We start from the raw sequence: 26,044 nt of genomic DNA on the forward strand, positions 1-26,044 counted from the left end.
TTTATTCTCTGATATTTTTATCAGTCCATAGACATCTCTGAACAGGATTTCCACTTTTGCTGTAACTACCATAAACTATGGCTATTGCAAAGATGCTAGTGTAATAATACTCAAAACTTTTGGGGTACCTGCTGTGTGCCAGATACTAAGCTTTACTTTTGTTCTCATAACACCTAACTAGGGTACAGTAGGTAAAGAGGTCAATGTTCAGAGAGGCTAAGTAACTTACATGGTGCCACACAGTAAATGGCAAAGATCAGACTCAGAACTAGAGCTCACTCCTATCCCCTCTGAAACATGTCTGAGCTGTTCCTCTTCCCTGACGAGAGGTGTCAGAGGCAGAGAAGACAAAAGGAATGTTAGATTTTTGTCTCTGCATTTGACAATCATTTCTTCATCCCGCTGGTTCCCTAAAATGAGCTAAAGCCTGCAGACACTTCCTTGGAATTGTCAATTTTGTTCAAATTTTCCCTGCCCAAGTCCACACATATCACACATTAATATAACTGCATGATCTGTGAGCTGAGGGCTTTCTAAAACCCACCTCCCTCCTTCTCTTGCATGTCTCCAGTGATGGGAGACTCACTCCCACCCCCAGCACCGCCCAGCCTGTGCCTGGCTCTAGTCCCTGTTTCTCTCCACACTCTGCTGACAGTTGTCAACCTTGTGGCTTCTTGTCTTCCCCTGGCTGTTCTGAAAATGTCCTTTAAGCATTGGGAAACCTGGCTAAGCTGTGATCTGTTTGGCGCTGGAACTCACTTCTAAAGGTGTCCTTTAGCTGGGCACCAGCACCCTATGTGAAGGTGTACCCTCCCCCTGCCTCAGATTTAGAGAATAGTCTCAGGACACTGGAAAATGCCTGAGAAGTCCAATGTCAGCCCTCCCCCCAGAGTCAGGTCTCACTAAGGCCCATTGCTCTGCAGAGAATGGGAACCCTGATCCCTCAGCCTGGTTCTGGGTCCTGAGGGTCTGTGGTTCCTGGTATTTGGTGCTGGTTCAGGTGAGCCAGTGCTGGAAGCTGGAGACCTGTGCTTTTTCTGCAGCCTTAACCTGGTTGGTTGCTTTGGCTCTCTGCTCCAACAGTGAGAACGCCACAGTTCATCTGTGGGGCAGAGCCAAGCCTTCACTTATTCTTTAGCATTATTTGTCTTTTTGATCCCCATTTTGAGTGCTGAGGTGACCAAGGTGAGTGAGACTAACCCCAAAGGCCCCAAGGGCAGCACAGAACACAAAGACCCACCTATGCCTCTCAGGGGAAAGGGATCGTGAGAGGGGTCAAAATACAGCTTGGAGGGGACTTTGTCTCTTGCAGCCAGCCCTTGAATCTGTAGAGGGGAACTGGATGAAAAGCAGAAGGCCGTGTGGGCAGGTGTTTTGCACTTGACCCAGTATACAAGGTTAACCAATCTCGGTTTTGTTCTCCCTCCAGGTGCACCTCCCGTCACTGCTTTCCCCAGAGAGCAAGAAAGATCCAGCTAGAGTGGAGAAGGAAGAAAATCAAGGGAAGGCAGAGGAGGGTACTCCCACTTCCAAGAGAGGAGAGCCAGCAAGGGTCAAGATCTTCGAAGGAGGGTAAGGTTCAGGCCTCGTTTGCAGTTGGCTTCCTGTGTGGAGACCTCCCACCACCTACACACAGAGGTGGCTGGTAGCTCCTGGCTGTGTGGTGCCCACTGGTGCCTGTGGTTCCCACAGTGCCTCTCTGCATTGCGGGACTCCCAGGCCACCTGTTTTGCAAATGCCCCTGGGAATCCTTGGTGGGGATCTGAAGGAGCCAAGGTCTTTCTCCGGTGTTCACAGATCCTGTCCAGGTTCTCAGTCTAGTATTGAGGTGATGAAGAGTCCCCCAGCTACAGTCTGGGCTATTGTTTCCTTTAGGGTGTATTGCCTCTGTCATGCCCAGGTCACCCTGGTCACATCCCATTTCTCATGGTGCTAAAGAGTCATTGCACACATGCTTCACACTATTCCCCGCCCCGTCCACTGGCAGACCCGGGATTCATTGTGTTTTGAGTCTCATCCTTGGCTATTTTCCTGTGGTGTGCATCTTTGGGAACCTGCTGAGCTACAGGCCTCGGAGCTTGCCAGTCTAGGAAACATCCCCACTGTACCCCACCCTCGTGTGCCCCAGGCTCTAGAAGAGCACCTGGCTTCAGATATACTTTGTGGAAGTTCTTTGTGCACTTTGTGTTCTGTGTGGCCACATGTCTGTGAGAAGGTACCATGGTGTCTGTCTTGGGGTCCTGTGTCTGTGTCCCTGTTATAATCAGGGTGGTACCAATTCTATGCAGTCCTGAAGACAGCAATCTCTGGGAGCCTCCAACAACATGGGCTGTCACTGGGGACTCTTGTTCTCCAGAACCTGCAAGTGTCTGATTCATAGGGTCACACAGTGACAGGTGTGGAAGTCTCTGGGGAAGTGGAATAGAGAAGTAAACTGCTCTGCTTCCCAGTTTGGCATTTTGTAGTGGCTAGAAGGGCTCTCAGGAGCAGGAAGTGGTTTTGACAAGGACAGGGTCAGGGGGTGGTGACCCTCCCTGAAGAACACCCACAATACCAAAGGTGGCTCCTTTCACACTAACAGGACCCGAGGTGCTGCAGAGTGCTCACCTCTTTCCACTTGGGAATGGAGGCTGTCTGTGCTTGCCGTTTGGTTAGAGTGCCCTCCTGTGGCTATGTACTCTCATGCCACCAGGTCCCAAACTCCAGGCTGGGTAGCTGCGCCTTCTTCCCTCCTGTTCCAGAACTGTCTGGGATCTGAGGGGCTATGTGATCTCTGGTGGTGTCAAGAATTCTTTCCCTTTATGGCATTCTGTGTGTGCACAAAGAGGCATTCTCCTCCAGAGGGGAGGCCCAGCTCTGAATCCTCCTCCTGCTGTGTACCTGAAGAAGCCTGAGTCCCAGGACATAAGGCTGGTGGGTGTCATCATCTCCCATCCAGCTATTTGATAAACACCTCCACCTCCATCTGAAAGATGAACCATCATCCGAGTCCCCTACGGGCTTCCTAAGCCTTTGTGTCCCATGCAGGGTGTCACTTAGCCCCACCCATGGTTTCAATGTCTCCCTCTTTCAAAGACTGTCACCCCTGCTCCAAGTAGCAAACCCACATACCTCTGTCCCACTTGTACCATCCCCCTACCTCTCCGATGTCATCCCCCACTTCTGTGAAGAGGGTGGCAACAAGCTTGTGCCAATGTCATAAGCCCCATGAGGCCAAGAAAAGATGTGGTTCCCACAAACTCATCACATGGACACTGATGGGTCCCTTACCTGTGTCTGGATCTTGGTCTCCATCTGAAGCACCTCACTCTGCTCTTGGCTGGGGGAGTGTCATCCTCACACCTCTGGCTAATCATATGGTATGAACAATCAGATCCTTTCCACCCTCAGCTCAGCTGCCCACCCCAAGCCCCATCCCACCCTGCACCCTGGCTCTGCTGTGCCTCCTATGCCTGCTTCTGGTGAACCCTCTTCTTTTATAGGGTAAGTGTTACCCACTAGGAGTATTTGCTAATGTGGAAAAGGAGACGTATCTTAGGACACCTCTAGCATCTCATGGATGGGACCAGGACTGACCAAGTCTCACCTGTCACCAAGGTGACAGGATCCTGAACACAACCTTAAGGCCCATCTTCTGTTCACACTGAAGCTTTTTCTTAGCCTTTGTGCTTTCTTCTTCTTCTTCTTAACACTTGTGAAACCTTGTTTTACGGCATACATACTGGAGAAGGGTCAGCAATGAGACCTACTCACTGAGTCCAGCAAAGGTGCAGAGAGGAAGGAAGGCAGGACAGTGCACTGTGTGCTGGCTGCTAATGCACCCTCCTGGGCCCTGGGCTTTCATCCACTGACTACAGAGAGTTGTGTAGTCTCAGACCTTGGGAGTTTGGAAGGACAATCTCAGTCATATCTGTGCCTGGGAAAACTAAAACATTCAGTGGGTAGCACTGGTGGGATTCTGGCTTGTTTTCCGTGCATCTGCTACTGGTTAGTTTTCTCCATGGTATCCGTGCAGGTATGAAATGAGCCTGTTCACATGATAAGCTAATAAGCCAAGTGGCAAAAGGCAGGTTCTGTGTGTGTCCTGCTTCCTCCAGTCCACCAGCCTCATTCCTCTCTCCCTTCTTCTTGACCCTCAGTCTGGCAGCTGATCAGTTAGTCAGTCCATCATGGAGGATAGACTTAACCCATGCCTTGTAGGTGTTTGGGGCTAGAAGCCACAGTGACCCAATTAGTATCAAACTGTCATCCAGTACCTAAGTCACTTGTGGAGTAGTCCAAGGCAGCAATACAAAGCCTGTTGCTGAGGTAGGGACCTGTAGAGCTGAGCTGTCTGCAGCAGTCACGGAGGGCTTCCCAGAGCTGCAGGGCCAGGCTGGGTGGTGTGGACAGGGCAGTGTGACAGCTGGCTGACGTATGAGGTCATATATACCTAGAATCAGAGCTCTCTAGGTGACCGCTGAGACTCACTCTTGCCAAGATTGTCTCCTTAATGACATCATCCAACTCTTTGGCTTCAGCCCTCTTGTCACTTTGCTGCGACATCTAGGGCCACAGCTGGGCCCTCACTCCTGAGCTCCTGGCTTTTGCTTTGGATGCCCCTGGCGTCTTCCCCTGTGAGACCCCACAGCTCCTCAAATTCAGCCCAACCAAACAAGCCTCATGCTTCCCACTCACAATGTCTTAATTACTTCTCCAATGCTGTAAAGAGACCATGGCCAAGGCAATTTATAAAACATAGCCTTGAATTAGGGACTTGTTTACAGTTTCAGAGAGTGAGTCCGTGGCCATCATGGCAGCAGTCATGGCACAGTGCTGGGAATACCCATGGGCACTGCACTGGATTACACCCAGCACCCTGCATTGGCCTTAATGTTGTGGGAGAAAGCTCTTTCTGTGAAGCAGTGTTTGCGCACACAGAGTTATATTGTTCCCTGAGTGTAATGACTACATTGTTCTAACTCAAGTGCCTTTGCTGCAAGGGAAGCTGGGAACTCAGCCCTGTGGCTGTCATAGAAGAAGCTGCTGGGATGGATAGGGAGTACCTGGCTGACAACAGTGACTGTCCATGCCCTGACCAGGTTGGCTGTGTGTGCTGGGGTCTGAGGAAGTGATGAATGGAGGTAGTGAGGTTCAGAGAGGCCAGCTCCATTAGGGGAGCCCTCAGAGAGCTGGCCATGAGAAGGGAACAGCCAGCCTCAGCTTGGAACTGGCACACAGGGAAGAGATACCCCAGCCTCACTGTGAGCTGAGCTCTGTACTCCCTAAGGGTAGAGTAGGGAGGCTCACAGACTCACCCCCTCTCCCATAGGCCTTTGTCAGAAGGACCCAGATGCCTTGCTGAGGAAAGAGAGCTCCCGCCCCATCCCTCTCAACCCACCAGCACCTCACTTTATTCATATAAGCACACCCAAGTTTGTTTCCACTTCAGAATCGTTCCTTGGATAGCTAGGTTTTACTACTTGTTTAAAAATAAATAAATAAAAATAAACCTCCTAGAGTGGGACTGGAGAGATGGCTCAGCCGTTAAGAGCACTTGATGCTGAGTTCAATTTCAACATGGTGGCTAACAATGGCCTGTAAGTTCCAGGGGATCCAGTGCCTATCTTCTGGCCTCTTCAAGCATGCACATGGTACACACATATACATATACATATACATATACATATACATATACATATACATATACATATACATATACATATGCACAAAATAAAAATAAGTAAGTAAATTGGGGGTGGAGAGATGGCTCAGAAGTTTAGAGCACCTGCTGTTCTTCCAGAGGACAGGGGTTTGGTTCCCAGCACCCACATGGTGGCTTACAACCATCTAGTATCAAAAACTCCAGCTCCAGGGTATCTGATGCCCTCTTCTGGCCTCTGTGGGTACCAGGCATGCAGATGATGTATGTACATACATGTAGGCAAAATACTCATACATATAAAAATAAAAACCTTGAAAAACAAAAACAAAACAACCTCCCAGAGCAGTTGGCTATGGGCCACTTCCACCCCTTTCCTGTCTTGCCCAGTCCCATTCCAGGTAGCCTGGGGCCTTTCCTACCTGGACAGCAGCTTTATCAAGGTCAACAGTGACCTACCTGCACCTTGCAGAGGTTGCGGGTCACTCCCAGTCTTTTCCAACCTTCAGCAGTGGGCACAGCTGACCCTCCTTCCTCCTCACTGAGGGCTGGGGAGTGAGGACCTGAACCCTCACTCTGGCCAGACTAATTCTGTCCTATTTTTCTTCATGTCCTCATATCTGATGACTCTCTCTCTCCTGGGGAGTGTGACATGCGTTTTGGAGTCAACTAATGGTTATCAAGGCAGTGAAGACCGTGGGATATTGAGAGTCTAAAGGAACATTTAATGTTAGGTCAGTGTTACCATTAGATCTTGTAGGATAATGTTAGGTCTTCCGGAAGCCAGTGGTGAAAGCCATGGCAGGGACAGTGGGGTGGGAGCTATGGGACTCCAGACGAGAGAACAAGAAAGGTTGAAATGAAAGGTTACCTGGAGTGTGGTCCCAGTAACTTCTGGGCATATAGTAGGGCAGAAGTGAACAGAAGAACCAAGTTAGGAGAGAGATCTGACCCTGGGGACAGTGGGAACATGTAAATTTGAGAGCATCGTCCTGCACCCACATGAGGATATTAGGGGAGGCATTGGCAATTGCCACCTGAGCCTGGCCCTCAACGGACAGGCCTGAGCTGGAAATGGACACGTGGGACTAGTCAGTGCACAGATGAAATTTGAGGCTCTGACTAGATTGGGTTACCTGGGGAGATGGAGAAAAGAGACCAGGAAAGAGCATCCAGAAGGAGGCTGGATGCACTGGCATTAGAAGGAAAGTCTGAGAAGGGTAACAAGAGAGGCGGGGTCTCCAAGGCCAAATGGAGGCCTAGAAGCTAAGAACAGGCTGTCCATGGATGGAGGGCTCAGCTAAGTAGTACACTACTACAAACCCAGGGAGGTGGGGACTGGCAACTGTCTGCTAGATAGAGTCTTGTGGGGGGCACTAGTGGCCGTGATTGGAGCTGTTTCCATGGTGATGGATCCCCTATGGCCTAGGCTAAAATGAGGAATGAGACAGTGTATGCAAGCCCCTGTCCTAAAAGGATGAATAAAGAAGGAGACAGCCAATAGGGAAGGGAGGCTGCTGGAGGGGCTGTGAGGCTGAGCAGGACCTTCGTGTTTGTTTGAATCTTTATGGGTGTGTGTGTGTGTGTGTGTGTGTGTGTGTGTGTGTGTGTGTGTGTGTGTAGATGAGGTTGTGTGTACCTGTTCACACAGCTAAAGATGGTTGACAGAAATAGATGATATTGGGGAGAGAGGAGTGGAGTGCAGGAGCAGTGTGAGAAAGGATATTTCTGTGGTAGTGACAGGGAAGATGGTCCTCTGTCCTCTCTTCCTGTAATTTAAGTTGGGTTGGTTCTATGCTTTCCCCCTGGTAACTTCTTGGGTTGGTCAAATCTTTTCCATCCAGTCATTTCTTTGCAGTTCCTAAAGTTGTAATGCCATTTTTCCCTCTCAGTCTTCAGGTAAAATCACAGGATTAGTATACTGATATGAGGGGATGGGGCAGAGAAAAGGCAGGAGGAAGGGACAGAAGGATGAAACGTTTTCCCATGATGATGTTCATGTTCACACTTGGCTGGACTTGGAACCACCTAGGAGGCACACTTCGGGATGTGTTGATGAGGGTGTCTCTAGGGGTGTCTAGCTAGAGAGGGAAGGCCCACCTAAACATGGGTGGAAGCATCCCATGGGCTGGGAGCTCTGACTGGAAAGGGGCAGGGACAGAGCTGAGGGGTCCCAGCATTCATTCTCTCTGCTCTGACTGCACAGGCCACATTCCCTTCCACCATAGGTTGTTTCCGCTGTCTTTCCTCTTGACATTGATTCTTGCCAGATACTTGGTCACGGTGACAAAAATCACTAATATATCCCCCATCTTTAGTAGGTGACAGCTAGTAGGCTGATCTGAAAAACAAAAACTTAGCTGTGCCACTTCCTTCCAAAGAAGTCTTCAGTGAAGGCCTTGGCTTCATCTGTTCCCATGTCTGTGTGGAGGTGCCATTCTAACCTCACAAGGCTCAGAAGGGCACAGAGGAGAGTGAGTGCCAAAGTCGATGCTGAGGCTGTCTTAATACTTCCTGGCACACGGGAAGTGCTCAATAGAAATGGCACTTCCCTCTGTTTCCTTCCTCAGTCCTTCCTCAGTCTTTCCTTCCGCCAGCTTGAACCCCACTCATCCAGACCCACAAGGTCTTTCTGCCAGCTCAGCCAGAGCATATATGGCCTTGTGTGGACAAACCCTTCAAAGGGCAGGAAAATTCAACTTTTTCTGTAATTGTGTGAGCCACAGACAATGGGAACAAGTCAGCCAAGGACATGTGGCTCTGGAGACAGATGGAGTGTCTGGATCCAGGGTTGAGCATGATTACCTGAATTTTCTCAGTCGTGACTCACAGGCAACACTCACCTTTCCCATCTTTGGGTCTCTTAGCAAACAATGGCTTGAAGTCTCAGGATCTGGACCCTAGATCTGGAGACTCACCAGGTGGTCATCTTTCTGCAAGGGTCACTTTTCCAGGTTATAATTGAAAGAGGTGGGATAAGGCCTGGGCTTGGAGTTTGGGGACCTGGCAGTGAGTTCCTACTCTGCCGTTTTTAGCTCGGTGGTCCTTTGCAATGCTGGGCTCTTTGTGAGCCTCTGTTTCTCATCATACAATGATGATGGCCTGGAGGTTTGGTTGAGCTGTCTGTTAGTCATGATAGGACTTGTGGGGTCTCTCCAGCCCCTGTTGCCAATGAGCTGCCTGAGCTCTGAGAACCACAGAGCTCAATGCTGGAGACAGAGATCAGAGGGAGCCTACAAGAAAAGACACTTGAACCACAGTCCCCATATGGAAGAGCTAGTTCTCTGCAAAGATCCAAGACTCCCACAAGCCCTTCAATGGGATGCCTCTTCCTGCACAAGAGCCTCGGGAAGATGGCACTCCCTGAAATGAAGTGTCTGGGGAAAGGGGTTCCAAGAATGGGATCTGGTTTGCTTGAAAATACACAACTGAGGAGACAAAAAGATTCCAAGCCCCTTGGGGAGGGGAGTCACAGTCCTCACAACCTCAGAAAACCCATAGTCCCCTGGCCTCCAGGTCAGCCTCCTGCCATGCCTCCCATGCTGTGCCCATGGGTCATGAGTCTTACAGGTTATCCCCACTCACCTGCAGAGATGCTCATGAGTAGCATTCTTCTTTTTTAATTTAACATAATTTCTTTATTGATTCTTTGGAAATTTTACATCATGCACCCTAATTCTGCTCACTTCCCAGTCCCCCTATATTCTCCCCTCACCCCTGCAATGCCCCTCTAAAAGAAAATTTTTTTAAAAATCAAACCAAAACAAGCAAGCAAACAAACAAAAATCCTCTTTGCTTCTCCACCTTTCCCACCTCTCCAACACCTCTTCATTCGTCCTGGTGGCACTGGGAACTGCAGTGTGTCCCACGGTAGACCCTTTTGTCTAATCAGCTTTGCTTGGAAATGTTCATTGTAATGAGTCACTGGTCTGATTCAAGACCTCTGGTTTCTGGTACACCATCATCACTGGATCCTCACTGAAACTCCTCTGGGATATCTCCCCTCACCCAACTGCCACCCCGAGTTATGGAGATCCTGTGGGTATCATTCCACAGGACCAGCTCCTTCACAAGCTCCAGCAGGTCCTAGATGAGGTAGATGGTTAGTGCCAGCCCAAGGCCAAGCTGTGGGCCTGGGTGGTAGCTGAACTGGTCAGTGTGGCAGCCCCCCTCAGGTGAAGGGTGGAGCCAGATCCCCTATGCCTGTGCCAACAGGGCTGGCTCAGCATGGCCCTCTGATTTTATCACTCATGGTTCCTAGGGCCCCCTGTGGTAACACGGGCCACAGACATCAACACAAACCCAGGCTGCAGCAGGACCATGGACCCAGACATGGGCCAGACAGCAGCTCAGTGCCAGACAGCATTCCAGCTCTGGGTGGAAACACAGGCCACTCAGATCAGGATGACTTGGGTGACAGCATGGTGCCCAGACACCAACAAGGTCTTAGATTGTAGCTCTAACCCCAGGCTTCTCTGTGACCTTTGCTGGCTACACAGGCCTCAGACTTCAACATAGACCCCCACCTGCTATAGGTCCATTGACCCAGACATGGTCCTCAGCAACAACCAGGTCTGGATGTCACCACTGGCCCAGGTGGCAGTGCAAGCCTCTCAGATAAGCAAGGCCCTCAGACACTAACACGGCCCCAGTTCTCAGGAATCTGCATAGCCTTCAATGGTAACAGGAGCCTCAGACATCAACACAGACCCTGACTGCAGTAGGACCACAGACCCAGACATGGTCCTCAGATGCAGCTCCAGCCCAAATGTCACCATGGTGTTAGGTAGCAGCATGGAACACTCAGATCTGTATGGCCTTGGCTGCACCATGGAGTCAGACAGCTGACCTGACCCCAGGCATCCATATGGCCCTTGGTGGCAACAGGAGCCACAGATATCAACCCAGACCCTGGCTGCTATAGGACAATGGACCCAGACATGATGAGTAGCATTCTTGACAGAAAGCACCTGAGACCCGTGGTCAGCTGCCTCTCTGCCAGGTCTGGCTCTTTGGTCCTGTCTGCAGGGATACATCTATATTATTTTGTTTTGTGGCCTTGTAGATACCTTGAGGCCAAGGTCAGAGACCTGTGGCTTTTCACCAGCCCCAGGCTCAGGCTAGGACTGCTGGCACTCTATGGAAAGCTAAGTCAGGTGTACAGAACAGAGTCTTCTGCTGGCTGATGGGCTCTATACCTGTGTGGAAGTCCTAGCCCAGCAGGACTAAGGCTGGTTGGCACATTCAGTAACCCCCACCTGGGAGGACATCAAGACATTCTGTCACTTCTTCAGAATCCTGATCGGAGAGGAACCTGAGATGTTTCCAGATCTGATGTGAACGCCCCACTGGCCCCAGAGCCCAGCCATTCCCCCTCTCAAACCTTTAAAACCTCATCAAGGGCTGTGTTTGCTGCTGAATATATTTAACAGACACATGGCTCAGCTTTAACAGACACCTGCTCCGCCCCTCCAGACATCTTTCCTTTTTGAGCTTCCCTGGGGTCAACCAGTTTACTGTGGCTGCAGCTCCCTAAGCCTGCTGGCCGCTGAGCACTGGCCCTGAACTTCACAGACAAAGGCTGCCCTCAGTTCCTGAGACACCCAGTGTGCACATCTTCAGTCTCATCTTCTTGCTCGGCATGATTGTACCCAAGTTACCAGACTTTCCAAAAGAGAAACCGACATTGGAAGAGAAGCAAGAACTTTACAATGAAACCTGAGTGGTGTGAGGAAAAGTCAACAACACAAGTACAGTGTGGCCTGGGAGCATCTCCGCTTCAGGAGACAGCCTAGAGGCCATGGCATCCATCCCCTATTCAAGAGAGTGACATAGCTTGGCAGAGAGGAAAGCCATGAGCTTGAACCATGAGGTGTACTCTCAACTACTCAGCTGTGTGGCCTTGGGGAAATTACCTCAAGCTAGCTTAGCTCTAGGTTGGGTCTCTGTCTCCTTGAATTTTATTTGTCTTACACAGTTTTGTTTTGTTTTGTTTTCAGAGCTGAGGATCGAACCCAGGGCCTTGCACTTAGCTAGGCAAGCACTCTACCACTGAGCTAAATCCCCAACCCCTGTCTTACACAGTTTTTTTTAATACATAATTACACAGCCTTTAAGCTCCTGAACTGTGTAGACAGGTGACCTGGGTTCAAATTCTAGCTCCATTAGCCACTCAGTAACTTGTCTTCTCAGTGGAAATGGGAGTTGGTACAGCCCACAGCTCGCTGGAGTGTCATGTGATCTGAATGAGGTAACATCTGAGCTCTTCAAAATAGTGGTTGGCACCCAGTGAAAGCTATATGAGTTTGCTGATATTTTTAGTTGTTGTTTTTCTTCATTCTGGATTTGTGGTTTTCTCACGCCACCTTTGGCTGGATGGCAGCAGCCCCGATCCTTCAGAAAGAGCACATGCCACCTCTGCTGTGCTTGATCCTGAGCCCAGACCACCCTCCACTTGGTCCTTGAAATGATTATAGGCCATGTGAGGAAATACAATCCATTTGACAGCTCTGTGATGGTTTGGACAAGCTTATCTGCCAACAGCCTGTTGGTTCATGGTCATAGTTCCCGCCTATCTGTCTACCTGGCTGGTGAGGTGGGGGGGACAGGATTTGTGACAGTGCTGTGTGGTTGCTGCATCTTTGTCATATGCAGAGCCTGATGAGAAGGTCACCTCATCAGACATGCCATCTCATTCCCACCGCACCCCTCTTCTGGAACCCGAGGAAGGAGGATGTACGCCTCCTCTGGGCTTTATGCCACACACCTGTCAGCTTAGTGGAAGTTTCAGGGCTTGGAAACCCCTCCAGAGAGTCTAGAGCCACAACCCAAGGTGTCACATGCACTGATTGTCCAGACAAGCAGTTCATTGTCACCAGCCAAGTGCAGGAGGGGACCTCAGTCTAAGAGCTATTGTGTCATATGTCATAGCAGCAAGGTCAGAGCTGGCTCTCTGTCCTTCCTTCTCCACTCACAGTTGCCTCGTGGCTTTGAGCACAATGACAGCTTCACTGTTTCTCACCCACTTTGATTAGCGGAATGAAGTCCCTCCTGGCCAGCGGCTGCCTGGGAAGCTGTCTTTGCTTTGGAGTCTCCAGGCTCAGAGCTACAGTGAAAGCAGAAAACAGCTGTCCAGGAAGTGCTTGGCAGCTACACACACACACACACACACACACACACACACACACACACACGCACACACACGCGTGCCCACACACACATTCATACACACACACACACAGACACACACACACACGTACGCACACGCACGCACACGCACACACACGCACACACGCGCACACACGCGCACACACACGCACACACGCACACCACCTACCTAGTTTTACCCAGCTCCAGACTGAAGGACAAGAGGCTACTTCCCACCCCAGGAGGGCTTGGGAGCTCCAGAAGGGAGCCTGCTCTGCTGAACCCCACCGCCTGGCTCAACAGCCTCATCCCCGGCTCTCAGAAAGTCTGAATGTCTGGTCTTAAGACAGATAACACATTCCAAATTCCTAGAGTTGTCCCTTTTTCCTTAAGAGCTAACACTCTGGCTCGTCCAGACTGCAGTAGACAGGTGGACAGTAGGGTTTAGAGAAGCTACTTGGGTCCCCAGAGTCAGAAGTCATCTACACCAGGTCTGCCAGCAGTAGACTGTCTTGCAGTCACCTAACAGACAGAGGGTCAGCCTCTTATCCCCTTTGTAAAGGGAAGCCTGTGTCTTGGGCCTCCAAGGGAAAGTATCTAGTAGAGGAGGGGGTAGCCAGCAGCTGGGAGGTATTTCCATGCTCCGGGGTTCCCCTTCCTTCTCTGCTTCCCAGCCCTGGCTTTCTGCAGCTGCCAATACCTGGATGCTCTAGCCCAAGCTAGAGTTTCAGGAAAGGCTAGGTGGACAGCAATGCTGTTCTTCCCTATCTGCAGCACAGCAGGTCCCGAGTCACCTGGAAACTATGTTCAGTACCATCCGAGAGTGGGCAGTGGGTCTGCGTGGCAGCTGGGTGCTAAGGGGGAAGATCATCACTGGGCCATCTTGACCATGGCGGTTAAGCTCTTGGGCCTTGGTTGTCTTTTCTGTACCACAGTAAAAGGACTGGGGGCTTGGAGGGAGGAGGGTGGATAATATCCAGCCTATAAAGGGCTTCATATTCCCAAGGAATGAAGATTGACTGGTCCTGAGGAAGGAGAGGTGATCTGCCTGTGGTCACCCAGCAAGTTCTAGTAAAAGCCAGAGGTTAGATCCAAGTCCTTCTGGCCTCTACCCTATGCTCATTTTCATTCTCATTAGAAAGTAGAAGCATCTGGGCATGGCAGTGCATGCTTATAAACAGTTAGGACTGAAGGCTTGGGGCTAGCCTGGGCTATATAGTTAAGACAGAAAACATAAAAGGGCACTGTTTGTTGGGAAGAAAGGAACCAGCCAGAGCATAGACAGGAGGACAGGGTATATGGGGGAGAGGGAACAAAGTACAATGCATAAGTATGAAAATGCCACATTGATGCTCATTACTTGGTATGCTAACTGAAAATTCAATTTAAAAGAACTAACAAAAGAAAGCATAGGCATTTTCATCCGACCTTGTGCATGGTAGAGGAGCCTTCAGCATTAGCTGAAACCTGTGTTTGAGGGCTCGTGGGGTGGGGAGTCAGTCCTGAGTCTGACCCTGGCATTCTTGAACAGAGGTGCTGGCAGTTGTTCTGACCTGTAACTTGCGAGCCTTTTCTGAGCACTTGCGGGCACCAGGTGGTACCCTGCTAGACTCTGGGAATGCTCCAGTGAACATGGGTGACTGGTAGGAGGGAGCTGACCTAAACAGGGTGGGTGCTGGGTTCAGGCAGAGGAAAGATTGGCCCACATTGACAGAAAGTGGTTCCACAAAGCTAACCAAGCCATGGTCTCAGTCTTCAAAGAGCTGGCAAGTCACAGGGTCTCTGTGTTCAAAAAGGTTGCCTGCCTCTTCAAAACCCCTCAGTGACTATCCTCAGGCCCTCCCTGCCCCCTTCTGAACCATCTTCCGTGGGCTTCCAAACCTTAGGCCTGTCCTAAGCCCTCATTGCTCTGGCCTTGCTCTGCTTGAGGCAGGTTAAACCAGCACTGTTTCTGCACACCCTTCCCCGGACCTCCCAGGTCTCTTCCTATGGCAGCATTCTTGAGTGGTTTTCCATTCTTTTGCCTGCTCACCCTCCTCTTCAGAAAGCTATAGAATTGCGCTTCTATAGGTCCCAGCTGTGTGCCAGCTATGCCTACATATCTTTCTCACCCATATCTTATCAAAAATGAAGGCCCTCTGCCAGGCAGTGGTGGCGCACGCCTTTAATCCCAGCACTCCAGAGGAAGAGGCAGGCGGATCTACCGAGTGAGTTCCAGGACAGCCAGGACTGTTACACAGAGAAACCTTGTCTTGAGAAATGAATGGATGAATGAATGAATGAATGAATGAATGAATGAATGAATATGAGGGCCTTCATTGCCTCACTCCCAGCCTGTGAATGGTCTCAAGAACAAGGCAAGTGGAAACTTCAGATGTCTTTTTATCCCTCATTCTGACCCCTCCTCTGTAGAGACACCACCAAGGACTGTAGAGTCCACACCCAGAATACCCCGTATCTCCTGTCTTAGTGCTCCCCAGGCTCCACCGTCCCCACAGCACAGGATGTCTGCCTCTTGTTGAGATTCTGTTAATCTGTAACATAACTTCAAGCAGGCCTGGACTCTTTCAGCTGGCCAGTGGTGGTGGCGCAGCCTGTACCACCTGTCTGGTCTCCAGCTCCCCACTCCTTTCATCAACATCTCTTCCTTGTCCTTGCTGAAAATCCTCCCTTCTGTCTCCCACCATCCTTCCCCACCACTCCTAGCCCTGGCTTTCCCCACGTGCTGCCCAGAAGATGGCGCCCAACTCCTACAGAACATGACCAAGTGGTGTAAGAATCCCCTTTGAAAACCTCTCTCTAGGAAGACTGTACGTCTTTAATGTGATACAGAGGAAGATGTGATACAGAGGAAGACCAGGGGTCGAGATGGACTGACACATAGAGCCACCGCTGAGTTGCCGAGTAAAACTCACATAGGAGGGGCCGGAATGGCTGTAGGGCTCTGTGGGGAGCAGCCGTGTGACATGGAAGGGTGGTTCGAGGCCAGTGAGTGTCATGGGCCCACTGAGAAGAGCCATTCGGAGGTTGGTGGCAGATGACAGACAGTCATCCTCACCCCTGGGAAAGGTGTCTGTCTCAACTTGATTCCTCTGGAGACTAGGTCACAGGGACACAGGGGAAACGTGAGAATGAAGGCAAAGTCCTGTGACTTCCAAGGCCAACCCCTGCGTTGTACACAGGGTACTCTGGGTGTTCTCCTTCACTGCCCCCACGGCCTGCTCTTCTTTCTTTTGGACACAGGATATATATGTGGAGTGTGATTGTGGGGTGGGGGTGTGAGAGTGGAGGTGTGAGTGTGCTTGAACAGTGTGTGGCTGTTGGTGTGAGAGTGTAAGGGTGACTGGGGGTGAGGTATGCGTGAGTGTGAGAGGATGTGGGTATTTGGGATGTGGGATTGTGGGTATGAGGATGTGAATGTGACTGAGGGTGAACAGTATGGAGGTGACTATGGGGGTTTGGGAGTGTGTGGTTGTGGATGTGAGATGTGAGTGTGGCTATGGGTGTGTGAGGAGTATGTGGTTGTTTTGTGAGGTATGAGTGTGGCTGTGGGTGTGAGGAGTGTGTGGTTGTGGGTGTGAGATGTGAGTGTGGCTATGGGTGTGTGAGGAGTATGTGGTTGTTTTGTGAGGTATGAGTGTGGCTGTGGGTGTGAGGAGTGTGTGGTTGTGGGTGTGTAGGCATGGAATGTGAGACAAGCTTCCCACTGCTTCCTCTAGCTCCCTATTAAGAGGCCCAAGCCCGAGCCCGTCCTTGTCACATCTCTTATCCCTGAGCTGCCAGTTGAGCAGTCTGGAGTCTTAGTCTGTGAAATCTCAGCATCCATGTGCCCCTCTCCAGGGAGGACAGATGATGGGCAACTCTTGTTGAGGACACTGAGGAAACATGTTCCCTCCTGCCGATGTCTTCTAGTGGTCCATGCTTCCTGAGTCAGGAGCTTACCTCCTGGGTCTTCCAGAGCTGTCCCTCCTGCTGTTCCTCACAGATTTTCCTCCTCACCCAGACACCTGCACACAGATAGCTTTTGCCCACAAAGCTGGCCACCTGGCTGTCTCTGTGGCACTTGTGGGCATCTTTCTCAGTAAGGAAATAGCATTCTGACTTGGGGTCTGAGGCATCTGCAGCCTGAGCAAGTGGGCTGCTTGCTCAAGAGGCTGTGAGCTGCTGACCTCCCTGACCTGCTGGGAGTAATCTAGGCCCCATGTAACTTGTAGCTTAGCTAAAATGAGATGAGGAAGAGAGCTCAGAGACCCTGGCTGTCCCCAGGAAAACAGTGGTGGCCCCCGTATCTCCTTCGTAGAAGTGTCTGGGCAGCTTCCTGATCAGCTGCCTTCTCTTTTGTTGCCCCTTGTGGGGAGATGGGCAGCTTGGTGTGGGAACGTTCAGATTCTAATTCAGCCTTTCTGACTAGGTGCTCAGGTGGGTGTCTCACCCTCTCTGAGCTGATTCAGCTCTTCTTTGTGAGGTGATGGCGACTTAATTCAGGCTTGATGAATAGCAGCGGCTGTTACTTTATGAGGTTTTCTCTCTGCGTGGCTCTGGTGGCCTCCAGTGGCTGTTCTCTGTGGCAGAGCCACGGCAACAGCTGGCTGTGGGAAGGCAGCCAGCAGGGAATTCGCAACTTTGGCGTCCTTTGCTTTCTTGCCAGGAAAAATTGGCGCCTGTGGCTCTGGGGAAAGGGAAGACACCATCCCACCTATCTGACCCTGGGCTGCAAGGGTCCATGGTGGATCCTCAGGGCAACCAAGTCCATTCAGCTCTGTAGTCCTCTGTTCCTCATCCTCCTCTCCCAGTGTCCAAACCTGGCTGGATACAGCTAGGGGGCACATTCACTCTTCTGAGGTGGGACTCTGCCTCTTGGCCTTTTTTTTTGTTTTTTTGTTTTTTCCTTTACATGACACCTGTTGCTCACAGGTACAAATCAAATGAAGAGTATATATATGTTCGAGGCCGCGGCCGAGGGAAATATGTTTGTGAGGAATGTGGAATTCGCTGCAAGAAACCCAGCATGCTGAAGAAACACATCCGCACCCACACTGACGTCCGGCCCTATGTGTGCAAGCACTGTCACTTTGCTTTTAAAACCAAAGGTAAGAAAGAGACAGTCAGCTGGGGCACCCCCCTGCCCACGGCAGGGATCCCCCTCGGGGGAGCCCCAGCACAGAGCCCTCTGCCTGGGGGCCTGGAGTACCCCCACATCCTGAGCTCCCACTCCACTTGGTACCCATGGCAGAGCAGCGGCTCCAGACTGGTCAGTGATGCCCACAGCTGCCACAGTCAAGACCTGGACCCTACACACAAGCTGCTGCCCATCCTCTGCAGCATCTAGACCACACTTGGTGGTTTCCTGTAGATCATCATCCTTCCTTTGCATGCCTTCCACGGATCTGATGACCTCTGGCATGCACACTCGTCACAGTCACTCTTGCATTGGTGATCCATTCCACTTGGAGCCGCACAACATTCTTGCGTGTTCACCTTTCTCCACTTCTCACCATACCTAGCATTCTCTGATCACCCGGCTTCTCTGCAGCATCCAGCCTAGGGCCCAGCTGCAACCTACCCTCACCCCCCATCCTGAAGGTCTATCACTTCAGCTTCCAGCCACACCCCACGGCAGAGTCAGGATGGGGTCTAGCCATCATCCATGAGAGGAACGGACTGGTTGTTGAGGGCATGCATCTCAGAGAACTATGATAAATGATGGTGGCCTGGGCCTGCTACAGTCTCCAGGCCCTGGTGGGACAAGCATGGTTCATAAGGTTCTTAGATGGGGCACATCCCTTGCTGGGAGGTCCTATAGCTTGCTCACAGAGAAAGACAGCAAGCCTTGCAAGGAAGTTGGGGTGCTCAGCTCCCTAGGCCGGGTTTGCCTCTTGCACTTTGCAGACTCCTGAGTTTGGACATGAGGACCCTGTCTTCTGAGTTCATTCATTAGAGGAGGAGCCGCAGAGGGTTCTAGAAACTTTGGCTTTCAGCTTGTCTTTTCTTCCATAACACACGAGGCAGAGCAGCAGCTGTGGACAGGAGGGAGCGGAGCCCTCTAGCTTCCTGGTGCCTTCTGCTCTTGCCGTACCAGGCCAGGGGTTATTTGTCATATTCCCTGGCTCAGTGGCCTCCTTTCTGGCATGTTCCACTTCTCATTTCTTAACCGTTAGCTGACCCCTGCCCTCCTCGGTCTTCTCACTGCCATCTTCAAGCTGAGCTCAGTTTCCCATCAAGGTTTGGAATTGGACAGAGATGCCTACACTTCCACTTCCTTTTCTGGGTCCTCTTTCTTTGCACCTCAGAAACAATGTCTCAAAGGTGCTGAGAAAACAATTAGATGGGAGCCCTGACAGCTTAGCATGTGTGGGCCCCCTGTCCCACCCTCCAGTCCCACTTCGTCTGGGGTTTTGTGGGAGCGAGATGGGAATCACTGACAAGGAAGTCTTTAACTTAGAAAGTGGAGAACTTCTTGACTGGGACAGAAGAGACCACAAATGCTTCAGCCCCCGTCCCAAGAACACAATGCCCTCCCTCATCCTCCTCCTTCCATTGATTGAAGCAACCTCTAAGTGGCCAAACAAATGCAGTTCTTCCAGATGTGTCTGAGGAATTGAACTGTCCTCAGCATGAACATCCCTGAGGAAGCTTCCCACTCGGGATGCCCACCATGCACCCCAGTCTCCTGAGTAGTTTCCACTTAGTCCCTTGGCCTCACTCATTCTGGAAGCTCTGGGAATGGCTTGAGCCCTTAGAGACCCTCCACTGTCCAGGAGGTACCTTCTTTGGAAGCCACACCTAGCCACCTACAGTTTGGCCTCTGGGAACTTTCCCGGGGTCTCTCTGTCTCCGAGCCACTCCAGAGATCCAGAGGGTCCTGATGGCAGAGTCTGGGGCCGTGCCTTCACATTACCAGAGGTACAGAGGATCCCTTGGGGAAGCTGGGCTTTGCTCTCGACCAGTGGTCAGGAGCGAGCTAAGTCCTCCTCACCTGGAACTAACTCTGAGCCAGGGACAGGAGAAGTGACTCTGAGCATGGAATCTCACACTTCATGCCCAACACGGAGTGGGGCAGTGGTTACAATAGATGAGACAAGAGAGAAGCTTTCCTTAGATGTCCAGGGAGGGCAGGAGGCAGGAACACACGGTTTCCGTGGAGCCATGGCCCTGAAGCTGTGCACCGTCAGTTTTGATAATATGAGCCCCTCCTCTCCTCTCAGGATCTGTCTGTCTGCCTCTTAGCCAGGTCTTGCTCTTGAGTTGTGGCTCCAGCCAGGATATATGGGCACTGAGGCTGGGCCTAGCAGACCTCACACCCTAGTCTGCATCCTGAGACCCTTCCTGTCTGTCTCTGTCTTCCTATTTGTGTCTTGTCTTTGTGTCTGTCACATACTGAAGTGGCAGTTTGGCCTCTGGTAACTACTTGAGAAGGGTTTCAGTGAGTGAGACAGGAGGAAGTAGCAGGCTAGCCCAGGAGGGTCCTTTCCTCTGTTTAGATTCTTCCTAGAGGCCACTGGGTAGCTGAGCTTTGAACCGGCCCTTGCACAGATCACCTAGGGGACAGAACCAACTGTGGGCAGACCCTTGTTCAGCCCAGGGGACAAGGAGACTGTCTTCTGCTCTTACTGGCATCAGCTTCTCTTCCAGACAGCCTGCTCTCCCAGCCGCTCACCCATCTTCCACTTCAGGATGCCAGGCAGGGCTAGCCATGGGGCCTGGGTTGACTGAGAAAACCTTGGCTGGACAAGCCTCCTCCTTACAGCCTCTGCAAGATGTTGACAGAGGAAAGACAGCCCTTTGGAGCGTAGGCCCCTTCCACCTCTTCTGAGAGCCTCTGCAGTCAGTCCCTGTTGAAGGGCGAGAGCATCCTGTGATCACTAGCCCCCTCCTCATCCAGCAGATGAGTCCAAGCTAGAGTAACTGCCTACCATTCACAAGGCCCTGGGTTGCATCCCAGGCACAACATTAAATAAAAGAGATTGTCATGGGAGGTGGTTCTGCTCTGTGCCAGCCATATTCTGCTCCCACATGCTTTGTCTTAAGATCTCCCCAGTGTTCCCACAAGGTTGGTATCACTTTACAGCTATAGAAACCGAGGCCCCACAAGGTGAGGGATATTGAAAAAGCTTGCTCGAGAGCACATAGCTAGCAGTACAGAGCCCAGATCCACCCTATCCCACCCGCCGGGCCATCCAGCTACAAAAACCACCGAGATCCATTCTTCCACTACAAGGCCAGCCAGATCAGAGTGCTTCAAGCCCTGAATCTAGCCAGGGCTTGACACTAGCCAACACTGCAGCTCTAGGCCAATGGCTTCACCAAACTGGTTTACAGGAGTCCTGCCAGCACCTAGGACAGCCAGGAATCTTGCCCAATGATGTCATCAGCACCTGAGCCCAGAGTGGTCAGAAACAGAGGGGGTGAGCCTAGTGGGATTGAATGACATGGTCTGTGAAGTCCCATCCACCATTTTGCTTCTGGGGTACCTTTCTCGGGAGACTATGAACACCACTCTCGGCGCCTAGGATGGCTGATCAGAAATCTAAACTTCCCAGGCAAAATATCTATGACAAGTGACACCAGTGTGAGCAGCACTCATGTCCTCTGTGACCTAGGGTACTCAGAGAAGGGACCCAAGGACTGGAACCTCAGACCAGTTGGAGTCTCTGGTCTACAGCTGCCTTGTCTTACCTCCTGCCTGCTCCACTCAATTGGTGAGCATGAAGGGCATGAGACTGAACTGAATCTGCACAGATGCAGGAGGAAGGCCCACGCTGGGCAGGGCAGACCCAAGAATGACGAGTGGAGAAGGAGCCCGCTCCTCTCTAGTCCGGCCACTGTGTTCACCCAACCTGGGGAATCTCACTTCAGCTTCCCCAGCAGTCTTGGCCAAACCTGAAACTTCTGAGTGAGGATGAACTGTGACGGTTCAGCTATGAGCTCTCCCCGTGTTCAGCCATCTGTCTGTCTCTCCTCCTATTAGCCCTCTCTACTCATCTAAGTGTCCCTGTTCCTGTCGTCTCTCACAGATTGTCTTGTCTGCCCATCTCTGTTGGTCTGCCCACCCATTCAGCTGCCCATCCTCCTTTTCTGTCTGGCCTCGCATACATTCCTGTGTGTGGACATCCATGTCTCTGTCCATGTGTCCCATCTCTGTATGGACCAACTTCCACCCATTCTTCCATTTCTGTTTCTTCATAACACTCATCCACTCCATCTGTCATCTGCTCATTGATCCACCCAGGGTCCCATCCATGAGTCCTATGTCCCTAGTCTTTCCTTCCATATTCCTCTAGTCACACTGCCCATCCCCTAGTCCCTCTGTGCATTCATTTCTAGAGACTTCATCTTCCGACTCCACTCCCTTTCCATCCATCCATTTCAACTTGGCAACTTCAGGCCCGTGAGACATTGTACCTGATCAGGAGCTGCTGACGTGCTATGTGATCGGCCACGTGGAAATAAAACAACCCTCAGGGCACAACCCAAAGGAATGTCACATGTTGTCTGTCTGCGTTCTCTGGGGACAGGACAGGGAGCTTGGTCTCTCCTCCCAGAACCTGCTGCCCGCAAAGCTCCTCACTCTGCAGCCCGGGATGTGTGTGCACGATGGGGAACCTGACACTGTTGCTGTGCCCTGGCCCCAGGAGTTGCAGCTCTGGCTCCTCAGCCTGTGGAGCTAGGCCTACAACTTGGGGCAGCACCTCAGAGCCTCACAGAGCCTTGGTCAGCCTATTCCCAAAACATGCAGGCCCTCTGTCTGCACTGTGCCCTGGCCCCAAAAAGGGGACTTTCCTAAGAAAATCTCAGCCTGGGTTCCAGAGCCTGTGGCACCCATGTCCCTTGCCTGCACACCTCACTGTTCCTACAAATAACCACACCCTGGTTCCCTTGCCTAGACCCTAAGGTTTGGCCTTATGGGTGACCTAGAAGTATATTCAGCCAGGACTTCGCAGTCCCCACCTACTGAGTTAGTCATAAGAATCCCATGTCATTCCAGCATTTAAGACTGCGAACTATCAGGGCTGGAGAGATGGCTCAGCAGTTAAGAGCACTGCCTGCTCTTCCAGAGGTCCTGAGTTCAATTCTCAGCACCCACATGGCAGCTCACAACTGTCTGTAATGCTACTTCTAGGGGCTTTGACACCCTCCCACAGAGTATATACAGGCAAAACACCAGTGCACATTAGATAGATAGATAGATAGATAGATAGATAGATAGATAGATAGATAGATAAGTAAATAAGTAAAAAATAAATAAATTGTAAATTACCTTATCTGAGTGTGCCACCAGCTTCTGGTCTCAAACTTAAGGCAGAAGCAGAAGAAAAAAATGCACTTGAATAGTCTTTTAATTTCTCTTTTGTTTGTGTTTTAACTGGTATCTCAGGTTCTCACTGTCCCCTCCGCCCCCTCCCAGCTGCATGCCCTCTCCACTCTAGCCCTGTGTTTTACCTCCAGCAGGTGTTCTGGCTGCATAGTCTGGCCTGGACACTGGGGCACAGGGTGCCTTGGCCCCTGCCCAGCCCCTGAAACTGGTCTGAGGAGCTGTGGCCTGACAGCTGTGTGTTACCTCCATGTGCCCAGCCCTCTCTGCCCTCTCCCTGCCACCAGGCCTGAGTCTGTTCTCATTTCTTTCCAGGGAATCTGACTAAGCACATGAAGTCAAAAGCCCACAGCAAAAAGTGCCAAGAGACGGGGGTGCTGGAGGAGCTGGAAGCCGAGGAAGGTAGCGTGCCAACCTCCTCCCTTGGCCCCTCTCTATATTCCAACTCTCCCCCTCCCCAGGACCTTCCCCATTTCCAGCCACCCTCGTTTCTACTACTGTTCCCCTCCCTCCCTCTCTCCCATGCCCCCCAAGTTTGCTGAACAACTGGGAAGCTAATGTTAAATTCATAAAATGCTCCCCAGTGCCTCACGGCCGGCTACCATGCAGTTCAGTAGAAGCCAATATTCCAGAATGCCAGCATCAGTGGGAGCTGAGGAGTAACTACAGGCAACGCTGAGTGCCCACTGAGTGTCAGGCACAAACATGTGCCCTGAGAGTCTTAGCAGAACCTAGAGGGCTCTGCAGGCACTTAGAAGCTAGAAGCCACATACCCGCCCTCATGCCTCTTCTGCTGTGTGGGTAACACATGGGCCTGTGGAGCTGGGAGTGTCCCTGAAAAAGGCAAGGCTAGATCCCATAGGCCCGTCACTCCAGCACTAGAAGCAAACTAGAGGCAGTAGATAGCAGACAGGAGGGGGGTCGGGGGCAGGGAGCAGGGGTAAGGAGCGAGGCCAGAGGGGCTTCTGCAGACGGATGGGCAGGTCCTCCAGAAGTGACAACCTTAACTTCAGATTCCCTGAAATCAGGATCAGGACTCAGTGTGACAGGAGGGGGCAGGGGAATAGAGAAGGGGAAGGGAAGGGGAGGGGAGGGGAGGGAAGGGAAAGGAAGGGAAGGGAAGGGAAGGGAAGGGAAGGGAAGCGGAGGGAAGGGGAGGGAAGGGAAGGAAGGAGAATTGTGCTTTTGACTTTTTTTAAAGTGGGGAAGAGCAGTCTAACAAGATTTAAATCAGGTTTCCTTTGACACTGACTAAATCCGTGTTTAGAATAATAAACTCTTCACAAATTGTCATGCATGGTCCCCACGCTTGTCAAAATGCACATCAGTTTACAGATGGTGTCTTGTTGAGGTCCCTGGAACATGCAGTGGATACTTGATTTGCCCCATTTCAAGAAAAAGAAAATGAACAAGTAAAGCCCAGCACTGGGGCCGTGAAAGTCAGGGAACCAACTTAGCTGCCATCTGTCCGCCATCCTTGAATGTGATGGGGGCCATGCAGATGCCCTCTGACCACCTCTGGCTGTGTGCAGGGAACTCCAGCAGGGGTGTAGGGATGTGGTTCAGGCCAGGCATGTGAGCACAGGCTGAGTGAGCACAGTGCAGTGAGAAATAGTCCAATTCCAGATGCAATCATAGGCTGAATCCATGAATCTTGCTGCTACATCTTAAGAGGAGGTGAGGGGAAAGGGACCCAGGATGACTCCAAACTTTGCAACCTAGGAAACTAAAAGGATGGAGTTGTTATGTCCTACACCAAGGCAGACCCAGAGACTGGCATTAGGAACTGTGCATCCCAAACACACAGCCCAGATAGCCTGCCCTGGTGGGGAGAAGGTTGTAAGCCACTGCCACCATGTGGCCAGTCTTAGAAACTGCACCCAACCATAGGCTCTGTCCAGAGCCTTCCAGTGTGGGGGCGGGGGGGACGACTCTATGTGGAGCATCAGGAAGAGGAGATGCTGAACAGGCAGGGGAGTCCCTTAGATACCTTCAGGAACCTGGATATGGAGTGCCTGAAGTAGCATGCCCTGGAGAGGGCTTCCATCATCCATGCACAGCTCAGGAACGAGCACAGTACCGCTGGGCCTCCACTTCCTCCTTAGTCTAGGAAAGCTTTGGGGGCTGTCCTTTGGGCATCAGGAGATGCTGGCTCTGACTCCAACCCCAGTCAGGTCCCTGCTTCAGCCTTCATCTACCAGTGCTAACAGGGCCACCCCAGCCACCTGCCTATGAGATTGGAGAAGCAGATGATGATGATAACGAAGCTGTCTACCCCCCTCCATTGTACCAGTGAAGAAGCCAAGCACAAAAGTACATACACTAGCCATCATCACCCAGCAAGAAGATGGTAGGGCAAGGATTCAAACCCCGGGCCACATCTGCTTCTCGAAGCATACAGTCATTCTAAACTATAGTGTAATAACACAAGGACTGAACACTAGTTCTGACCCAGCCAAGGAGATAGCTGGATGATGACCTTCTCCATGGTTGGGGTTCACTGTATGAGTGAAGGGGAGGGCAGTGTAAAATCTGGGGGCTGTGATCAGGGCTCCTGCCAAAGTCTGAGGTCAGGAAAATAAGGGCCTGAAGCCAATGTGAGGTCTTGTCCCCCATCGCTATCTGCTATGTCTCCCCCCATTCCCTTCAAAGGCCCAAAGCCCTGCTCTCAGCTTCATGCTCTTCCTTTGCCTGGCATCTCCTGCTCTACCTACAATTTTCTGCCTCTGTCCTAATGAATATTCACATCATCCACTTTGGTACCTGACCACTGAGGAATTAGCACCACTGATGGCGCCCTTCTGTGAGCATGGTGAAGAGGCAAAGCCAGTACCCCAGGGTTCTGGGTCTGCCTTTCCAGGACAGGAGAAGATGCAGTGTTAGTGTGTGTGACTAATAGGGCTAGTGGACACACTGGACACATTAGTCTACCTGTCACCAGCAGA

General features: G+C 51.4%; 1 protein-coding gene across 5 annotated transcripts in view; it reads left to right on the forward strand.

Annotated features, from left to right (window-relative positions):
* The window catches only part of Hivep3 (HIVEP zinc finger 3), a 425,141-nt gene that overhangs the window by 393,352 nt on the left and 5,745 nt on the right, over positions 1-26,044 (forward strand). For all 5 annotated transcript variants that reach the window (XM_036177752.1, XM_036177751.1, XM_036177755.1 and 2 more), the window contains 3 exons: positions 1,430-1,572; positions 17,702-17,877; positions 23,415-23,501. In XM_036177752.1, the coding sequence (XP_036033645.1) occupies positions 1,430-1,572; positions 17,702-17,877; positions 23,415-23,501 (406 nt within the window). The remainder of the gene's footprint in view (positions 1-1,429; positions 1,573-17,701; positions 17,878-23,414; positions 23,502-26,044) is intronic.

This window comes from Onychomys torridus, chromosome 2, assembly GCF_903995425.1.
Source record: "Onychomys torridus chromosome 2, mOncTor1.1, whole genome shotgun sequence".
Lineage (NCBI taxonomy): Eukaryota > Metazoa > Chordata > Mammalia > Rodentia > Cricetidae > Onychomys > Onychomys torridus.